The sequence below is a fragment of the Galeopterus variegatus genome, unplaced genomic scaffold, assembly GCF_000696425.1.
Source record: "Galeopterus variegatus unplaced genomic scaffold, G_variegatus-3.0.2 Scaffold448, whole genome shotgun sequence".
In the NCBI taxonomy this organism is placed as follows: domain Eukaryota; kingdom Metazoa; phylum Chordata; class Mammalia; order Dermoptera; family Cynocephalidae; genus Galeopterus; species Galeopterus variegatus.
The window spans coordinates 571,801-581,574 of NW_007726559.1; the positions used below are offsets into that span (position 1 = coordinate 571,801).

At 48.9% G+C, this 9,774-nt stretch overlaps 1 protein-coding gene across 2 annotated transcripts in view; it reads left to right on the top strand.

Moving 5' to 3' along the window:
* The first annotated feature begins 371 nt into the window (after window positions 1-371).
* CA12 (carbonic anhydrase XII) overlaps window positions 372-9,774 on the top strand; it is a 49,538-nt gene continuing 40,135 nt past the window's right edge. For both annotated transcript variants that reach the window (XM_008568865.1, XM_008568866.1), the window contains exons 1-2: window positions 372-456; window positions 5,413-5,433. In XM_008568865.1, coding sequence (XP_008567087.1) covers window positions 372-456; window positions 5,413-5,433 — 106 coding nt within the window. The remainder of the gene's footprint in view (window positions 457-5,412; window positions 5,434-9,774) is intronic.

Sequence of the window (9,774 nt, forward strand, 5' to 3'; positions counted from 1 at the left end):
CTCAGGCCTGCCGGCCGCTCCCACGGGGAACTGCGTTCCCAGGTCGGCCCTGAGGCCCCGCGGAGCTCCGCTGAAGCCAGGCTACAGCTCACCTCGGAACTGGGGCGCCAGCTCTCCGGTAGGCAGGGCGTTCTTTCTCCCACCCCGCGCACGATGACATCACGTGTCTGGGGCTGAGTCGCTCCATAAAAGCATCTGGGGGGAGCCAGAAGCCCGAAGAGTGCACGTGCTCGCCACCGCACGCGGGCTGCAGGCGCGCGGTCCTGGTGCGCACCCCGCCAGCTCCAGGCGCTGCGCCGAGCGCCCCGAGAGCGAGAGGGAGCCGGGAGCCGCCCGGACAGCCGGCGCCTGCCCCGAGGGACCGCCCGACGATGCCCCTCTGCAGCCTGCACGTGGCGGCCGTCCTCCTGCTTGTGATCTTACAGGAGCAGCCTTCCAGCCCAGCCCCACTGAACGGTAAAGTTTCTGCCTGTTTCTTTCTTAACAGTCCTGAGCGCTCAGCCACACCTGGGCAGAAGGCTTTCCTGCGAGGCTCTTTAATGATACGGCAAAATAATTAATAGGGGAGCAGGGAAGGCGTAGTTATGAAATTGCACATTTTCAAAGAAGGGATGCTTCATTTTCTTTTGGAATGCACGAGCTGCTGTGGTTGGGGCTGGTAGCACGTTGTCTTTCTAACGGCGAGTGTCTTAGATTTAGTGTTAAAATGTTTGCGAGGTCTCTGAAAACCCCGAACTCTGTTGATGTGGCTTGGGAACTGGCTCCCCAGGGAGGAGAAATGGTACCAGGATTTAAAATATTTTGCCCTCCATCCACACGCAGATAGTAGAGAAGTGACTGTGACATTCTCAGTGGTGTGGTCGCCAGGAGGGTTGTAGCGCCCCAGTGCAGAACCCTCAGACAGTGGTAGGTGCTTTTCTCTGGGGGAGAGACTCTTTACCATAAGTTTTTACCTCCAAGTCAAAGGGATGATGCATCCCATCCTTAATCACTAACTGCATGTGCGTGCACATGTACACACACACACACACACACACACACACACACACCTTATTTCTGATTGTAATTAGGGTTCTCAGCTCCGAAGGGCTGGAGGCTGAGGGTGCTGAGTGGGATGGCAGGACAAGGAGGGGGTGCCACCTGAACTGTGGGCTCAGGTGGGCCAGTGGGTTATCGTGAACAGCCAAGGCCGGGCTGATTAATCTTTTGGATCAAGAAAAGGATGCCAAGTTTTTACCTGCCTCTCCAAAAGCTGGGTGAACACTTTCCTGGGGTAGTGACTTTGACAAAAGCTTCCTAGGTAACTGCTGGTGGCTCCTGCGTTCCACAGAGTTGCCCCAAGTTGTAGAGACATTTGAGGGTGCTACAGTTCCTGGACCAAGGTCAGGTTGAAATATGTATAGAAGGACCAAAAGTGACCATAATGGCTGAAAATCAATTTTCCCTGGGTAGGTTGTGGTGGTGGGAAATTGGTCCTGTTCAGCAGCCTCAAAGCTCCGAGCCTCCTTCTCTCTTGGGGGTCATTGTGCCCATGGGGAGGGCAGGGAGCCAGGCTGTGAGCAGCTATGGGACTGCTCTTAATTAAATTCTAATCTACTGTTTGGCATGATATGCTTGATATTATCTCCCTCATGTGGTCAGGGAGAAACAGAAGGTAGGTGGGAGAAAGGAGCTATGAGAGTGGAAACTGATTTTGAAACTGCGAACTTTAACGTGTGTTCCTCTCCCAAGAAAGCTGCTCTGAGACCAAAGTCTCACTAGAAATATCCTTTTTAGTCCCAAGCTGCTCCAAGACAAATGAGAGAAACAGCCATTCATCTGCCCTTTTTCCTGAAAGCCTGTTACTCCCCTCACTCTGGGGCAGTTCCCCCCCTCTTCTCTCCCTTCCTCTGCCCCCCCTCCCGATGCCCCCTGCCCCCTCTCCTGCTCCTTCCTCTCTCCCTCCTCCTGGGCCCCCCTCCCCTCCCCGTTCTCCAAACTGGGGAGACGGAAGCTTGCTGTAAAAACCCCACTGAGTAGCCAGCCTGTCTACCCCTAGATTCTAAGAACATGGTTTTTATTGTTATTTCTCCCGTGGGTTTCTTGGCTTTTTATCTGCCCCAGGGGACAAGGTCAAAGCAAAATTCACTGAGGTGAATGTCAGTATTTACCCAAGGTTGAGGGTGGAGGGGGGTTAAGCTGTGTAATGGGGTCAAAATGTGGCCTGCCCTCTGCCTGGAGCATTTAAACTTCCAGCTGGTAAATGTCCAAGAAAAAGGTCTGGTGTCAGGGAGGGAGGGTGCATAATAAGGTTCAGTCAAGTGTCTTCCAGAGAAAACCTTGGAATTCTTAGTTGCTGTGACTGTGAGGAGGGCATTTCAATGAATTCTGCAGAGTCTCAGGCTGCCTGGATGATGGTTACTCAAGGAAGGTTCTAGCACCCAGGACAGGAAGCAGGCAGGGCCCTGAACCCCAAATAGAATAGATGACCTTTTTGGGAAGGGAACGATTCCTGTCTGGAAAGGGCCTGCTCCCTCAGGAAGCCACCAAGGCCTTGACCTGTCATGGGGTCATTTAAATTCTGTTAAGACTCCTGCCCCTAAGCTAGAGGTGGCAGGCATGTTTGCTTTATACTGGAGAGGGGGACCAGGAAGTGCCATTCCCATATAAAGCAAACACACGTGCATGCGCCCATACACACACACAGTCTTCCTGAGGTCAGATCTGAGCTACTGATGAACCAGGGTGGGCCTCAGTCTTCACCTGATGAACCCTCTTGACTCACCATCCTCTCCTTCATTTTATGGTCTACTTCTCCCAGCCCTCCAGCTCCTGAGCTCCTCCAGACACTGCTTTTATACCCAAAGCTCCATGTCTTGAGGACCAAGCCCTTTTGCTCAGAGACAGGAGGGCAGGAAAGGCTGCTCTGGATACTGCTGCTTTTCAATAAGTTCCCAGTCCTGTGTCACCACCTGAGGCTCTGCAGTCCCAGATGTCCACTCTATAACATTTATCTCCGAGCTCTCCAGAGTATTATGCTGATGCCTCATCTGAGGATGAGAGCTCTATAATAATAGGGGAAACTTCAGCTTAGTTAGTTTTGGGAGGATAACAGAAGATTTAGGGTTCTAGGGCTATAATTTGATTTGGGGACAGGTGCAATGAAAACTCCTGGCCAAGGCAGGACTCCTCAGAGGCAGCATATGTTTTTCTGGAGGCTTCCAGGATCACTGGAGTGGTCTGTGCTGCTCCAGGAAAAATGTGAGGATGAATTCCTTTGTTACGTGTGGAATTTTACATCCTGGGCCTTCAATTGCTCTGCCTGGCTAAGTGGCAATAATCTGGCTTCCTATGTCTCTGAAATCAATGACTGGATTTTAATAGTGAACCCTCAAACACAATGCTAAAGAAAAATGTCCGGAAAAGTGGTTTGATGTCTTCTATAGCTTGGTTCCAAGGCAATGCTTTCTTTGTTTCTTTTCACTATTGTTTCAGTAAAAGGGCTAGTAGTAAACTTGGGGGTCACATGCAAGTTTCGTTTCCCCATGGTTCTGAATGTCTTCATCCAATTGCTAATTCAGGGGAGATTAAGAGGTTAATCATGGGACTGTTAACTCCCATGGGGTACATAGCAGATTTCAGGGTGGACCTTCTGAAATTAATTGTACATGAAATTTTGTGTATAGGCATTTTTATGGGGAAAAGATCCATAGTATCATCAGATACTCCAAGGGCTCTGACTACTCTGCCAGCTACGCCAAATATTTTTAATTTTTAATTTTTTTGGAGTAACCAGCAGCTGGCTGGTTACTCCAAAGATTGAGGAGACGCAAAGATTCCCCAAGTTCATGGAAATGAATGGTGAATGTGGAGAGTCTCTTTTTAGCAGGCACCTGGTATCGGGCGGGTCACTTCACCCCAGTGGATTTTCCTTTCCTCTCCTATAAAACAAGGTGATGGGCTGCGGGTGCGTGAATGAGACCTTAAATCTTTCTCTTCTGGGTGAAATGTCAATCAATGATGCCTAAACCTAAAAAAATCAAGAAGGAACAGTATAAGCATGTTTTATAGAGATATGGATATAATTCCAAAGGAATAATTTTAAAAAGACTCAAAGTGGCTGCCCTAGAGAGCAATAAATGGGTGGGGGGTGTTAGGGAACTAAATTTTTGTTAAAAACTCTTGCAGGACCATGTGATTCTTTAGATTATGTGCAAGTGCAATTTGATAAAATTATCAATTAAATGTGAAAATTAAAAATAAAATTAATGGAAAACACTAAGGCAGAGAAATGAAACAGAACAACAGCAAAGTGGGATTAAGCCAGATGTAAAAAACAAGAACAGAAACAAAGCAATACCCTCTTTTAAAAACCACCATTGGCTTGAGTAGGAAATGCCCAGTTGTGATAAGTGACCAGATCGCTTGTCAGTTAAGTTTTACTACAAGCCAATTCCCAAGAGAAAAAGGGGATCTGAGAATCTTTCTCTTCCAGCTGTACCTTCCCAATCATACAGGCACTGGGAGAAGCCAGGAGAGAGAGATTTAGGAGTTGCACAGTCCCCTCGTTGGATGTGTCCCCTGAGACACATGGGGGGATGTGTCTCGACCCACGGTCTCCATCTCCTTCCAGAGGTGAAGAGGGAGGTGGGCAGGCAGGGTAGCAGGAGCACAGCTCTGCAATGACTTCTTAAATACATGTTTTTATGAACGAAGGACCTTTATGAGTGAGGGGTGTGGAGTGGGAGGCGGTAGGTGACTTTCATTATGTTCCTGGCACAACTTCTCCTACACATTCCTACCACCTCTGGAATTCTAATTCAGACGAGGGTGGCAGCTTCCTCAAAGAAAAACTTTTTCCTTTTGGGATTAGTTTTCTCCTCTGTATGTTCTGATGTGAACTGTTCTCCAGGACATGTTCAGTGTGAAAAAGCAAGATGCATGACAATCTCCAGCATGCCAACATTTATGTAGGACAAAGAGGGGATGTAAATACTCCTGTGTGTGTAGCCGTACTGTCGAAGAGCTCATATAAACTGATCGACTGGTTGTCTAATGGAAGCAGAGAGACAGGGTGGAAGAGCCATCGCTGTATACGCCCTTTGACAGCCTTTGGGTTTTGAGCCACGTGAAGTTATCACCTATTCAGATAATAAAGTTTGGCTTTTCTAAGATGTCTGGGAGGTGTCTTCTTAAGAAGTTCCCTGCCCCCAAATTCATGAGCCCCTGTGGGAACTCACTGTCCTGTGCCACTGTCTGAGCACAGTTGCTCTGAGAAGCTGTTGTTCTGATACAGACTCCGAAAAAGTTTTAATTTCTAGACATCCACCTCCTTCTCAATGTCATCCATTTCAAAATAAGAACTGTAGTGTTTTTTTTTCCCAACTCATTCACTTTAATTGTACTTACTTGCTTTGTTTCTGTTCTTTGCAGGATCCAAGTGGACCTATTTTGGTAAGTAGAAATTTTAAGTACTTTTTTGATGAAATGGCTGTATTTAATGAGAAACCCAGAAACTTCATGCTCTGTGGAGGCTATTTTGGGGGGTCAGTTCTAGTATCACTGAAAGAGGGCACAAAGTCTTCTCTAAAGAACAGTTCCATGTGGGTTGCAAACCGCACCTGCTTTGTGCACTTGAACTGTGAGTCTTAATGTTAAAGTTAAGGCTTCCACATTCATGCAAGGATTTCTAGCTCACCTCCAGGTACTGCAGACTGCAAGGGCCATGGGCAGGAGAGAGTCTTTCTCCTTCACAGGACATTTATCCTCCAATAAACAAAGAATAAAGGGCTCCTTTCTGAAAGTTTGGCTCATGCCCCAGAACTTAAGCTGTGAGTGTATCTAGAATTAACTTCTTGTTGCCATGTTTGAAAGCAAGTAATGGAAGAAGAGGTGATGGTCAGTCCTTAGTGAAGGAGGATGCTTGTCTTAAATGGAAAGAGAGGAGCATCAAGTGTGCCCTGGGATTTCTGTGGGACTTGGTAAAGAACATGTTAGTCACTAGCAGGCCTGCGAGGTAAGCAGCTTGAAATTGGCCCAGCTAGATTGCTGCAGTGAATTGGAAATTTGGTCATTGGCTGGAGTGGGAACGGGAAGCCAAGTACCTGGGTCTTCTAGCAAGTGCGGGAATATTAATAACATCTTGATAGGGATGGAGTCACAGAAGGTGCACAGGAGAGATTGTCTTGGTAAGCAGGAGGCTGGAACTGACTTCACTGGCACAGGAGGCATCTGTAGCAAACAAAGATGTGCCACCAAAGTGCTGACAGCAGGGAAGCTGATTGCTACAGGAAGATCTGACCTCGATTTGCAGAGATTCGTCTTTGGAGGTTCTCTGGCGCCAGAGGCATGGAAGGTCACTGAACTGAACAACCAACTACCTATGGGTCAAGGTCCCCTCAGCTCTAGCACTCCATGGCTGCATTATTACTAACATCCCTTATGAACTTATATGCATGAGGCAGACATTGCTAAGTGGATGGGTAATTAGAAGGGTAGGCTGTGGTCTGTAGCTGGGAATCACTTAAAGCTCACAATTCAAAGCAGAATGCAACAGATAATAACGATAGATAATAAATAAATGGTTCAGTGCTCTGATTGGTCAGAGGAGGACGAGAATGCTAGGGTTGGATGGTTCAGGAGGGCTTCCTGGAGGAGGTGGGCTTTCACCTGGACATTTGAAGATGGGGAGGATTCAGTGAGGAGGGAGGAAGTGCTGTTGGTCAAGATGATGATGGCATCACATGAGCGGCAGCAAGAAGGAGCAAAGTGGTATTGAGGGAAGCTGAGAAGAGGGTCTAGAGGGGAGTGGTGGGCTGTAAATTAAGAAGGTTAAGTTGGCTCAAACAGGGGCGGTGGGAGGGGCAGGCCAGGCCTTTCCCACTTAGTCCTGTACGTGCAGGGGCAGGGCTGGGAGTAAATCTGCGTTTCAGGAAGAGTAAGGCTGTGACAGGGGGTGCAGGGGGAGGGATGGGAGGGAGGCAGGAAGGTGTCTGGCTTTTGGAGAAACCCCATTCTAAGTCTTCACATCCAATTTACAGTGAGGGCAGTAAGAGGGAAGGAAAGAGCAGGGACCCTGACAAAGAAGAGTCAACAGGGTCTGGGCCTTGGGGCCCCCAGGCGTGTTCCGTGGGTGGGAGGTGGCAGGAGCAATGGCAGTCGTGAGAAGAAGGCAGCACTTGGGTTCGCATGCCCCTCAGAGAGCCATCTGAGCCTCCTGGGTCTCACTTTCCCCCTATGTAACCTGGGAAGGGGCTGTCTAGATCAGTGTTCCTCAAACTGTGGCTTGGGGTCACCTACCTAAGAATAATCTGGAATGCTTTCCAAAAATGCAGAATTCTGGGCCTTCGCCGGGACCTGGAGGAGGGAGGGAGCGAGCCTGAAAAACCTGTATCTTTAATGCACTCCACAAGTGATTCTTAGGCATGTTCTGTTAGAAAACCATTCACCACCTAGGGCCGGCCTGTGGCTCACTTGGGAGAGTGTGGTGCTGATAACACTAAGGCCACGGGTTCAGATCCCTATGTAGGGATGGCTGGTTAGCTCACTTGGGAGAGCGTGGTGCTGACAACACCAAGTCAAGGGTTAAGATCCCCATACCGGTCATCTTTAAAAAAAATAAATAAATAAAAGAATACCATTCACCAGATGGTTCCCAAGATCTTTTTAGCCTAAGAGTCAGCAGTAACTTGCCCCGACTCTTCTGCTGGTACACTGGAAAATAAATCAGGTCTCTACAGGGCCCCCTGCCTCTCTGTGACACTGCCCTGGGCAGAATGAGGTGGTTACAGGGAAGAGAGACATTGTGTTAAGGTGTGGGAAGAAAATCTTAACTGCCACTTGGTCATGGCATGATGTTACCCGACTGAGGGCATCTCTGTGCAGCCATATCAACTGGTCTAGAAGCATCTCTTCTTGACCACTAGCTCTGACCAGCCCTCTGTCCCTCTCGGCCTGCACAATTAGAGAAGCTGTCTGCTGAGGAAGCAGAGGGCAGAGTCTAATGATGCACAGATGTGCATGGGGTAAGCATAAAGGCAAACCTGTTTTTTTATTAGTGAAATGGGCTCACGTGGTGTGGAGTGAGCTCTCAGTGGAGACGAGTGGAGAAGGACAGCTAAGGGGGCAGGCAGGTCCAGGCTGGCAGCTGGCGCCTGTGTTCAGGGTCGCACAGGTAAACAGAGGGCCCAACATAGATGATGGGGAGAAGTCCTTTCCAAACAGTAAGGGCTGCGATGGATGGGGCAAGTCCAACCAAATGCTACGTGTTGGTTTTCCCAGGATGCAGGACTTGGCTTCTTTGCACGTAGACACTGCTGAGTCATCTGCTCCAAGGCCTCCTGCTGCCTGGCGTACATGGTAGGACTTCTGGAAGTAGATGGAAAGGGAACTCTACCCCCGTTCCCCCAGCACTGAGTCACCAGGGTGACCTCACGGATGGCCCCCTGGAGAGGAGGGGACCATCTGATAGCCAAGATGGGGCCAGCCCTGCCCCTCTGGGTTCCTCCTGGTTGGCTGAAGCAGCCGTTGGGTATCTGCTGGGTTTAGAATTGCTGAGGCTTGATCACTGGACAGAGGATGGGGGTGATGTGACATGGGCCCTCCCTGCTAGAGATCAGTCCCAAATCAATCCTGCTGATCTCTGTCAGTTTCACCTGCTCTGAACTGGAAGGCAGCTGCAGGTCAGGTTGGCATGTGAGCTGAGGACAAACTCCAGCCTGCTAAAGCGAAACTGTGCTGCTAAAAGTCAAAATAGCGGGTGCCCTTGTGGGTGGAGGTGACCGGAAGGAGGATTGAAGGGGTGCTGGTCATGTGCAGTTCCTTGATGAGGCTGCTGTGTTCAGTTTGTGAAAATTCATCAAACTGTTCACTTATTATACGTGCACTTTTCTGTACATATATTACATTCAATAAAGAGTGAAATTCCAGCTGGCTGGGAGAGTCATCCTTATTCTGACAGTTTTTTTAGCTCTCTCCCAAGAGAAAAAACCAAACCAAATCAATGTGTTCAAAACAACAGAGCAAGCAAAAAGAATGACTGTGTTGGAACTAACAACCCAAGAACACATCATGTGAGCAGAGAATGGGCACAGTGCTCCATCCCTGACCATGTCACTATTGGTTTGTGCTACTTGGATGCGAGCTCATTCAGAAATAGACAAATACCACTGTTTGCTAGAAATCAGGGACAAACAAGACAAACTGTAAAGGAGATGGGATGGCAGGGGAACAGGGATGCCAAATCCCCTCCTGGCAGGTGAGTCCCACCTCTCTCTGAGTCACAGCCCCACGGGCATCCAGGAGACAAGCCCCTCCATCCTGGCGCAAAGAATTCTGGAAAGACAGTGACTTGGCTGGGGTGCTGGGTGGCTGCCTGTGGCCACTCACAGGTCCTCCTGCCCAGCTTCTCCACCATGGCTGGACAGCCCTCGGCTCTGGCAGGACTTGATGTGACCCCAGCACTATCATGCATTCCTTATGCTGCTGTCTTTTCTCCACTCCTTGGTTCCTGTCCCGGACAATAGATTCTCAGTCTTCAAGAATTTCCTTTGGGAATTAGGATGGGATCCTCCACTGGGGCCAACCTCATCCTCATGTCCCTCAGGTCATCCACGCCCATGCCTCCATCCTGCAACTGCTGGAATATTAAGTTGCTGTCAATGAACTTTTCCTGGGGCTCTGGACGCTCTTCCCAACCCTTTCCCAAACACTAAGAACTAGAAATGGAACACATGGAAGGAGGCTAGGAAGTAGATTCTACTTTCTATTCTTTTTTTTTTTTTTTTTTTTTTTTTG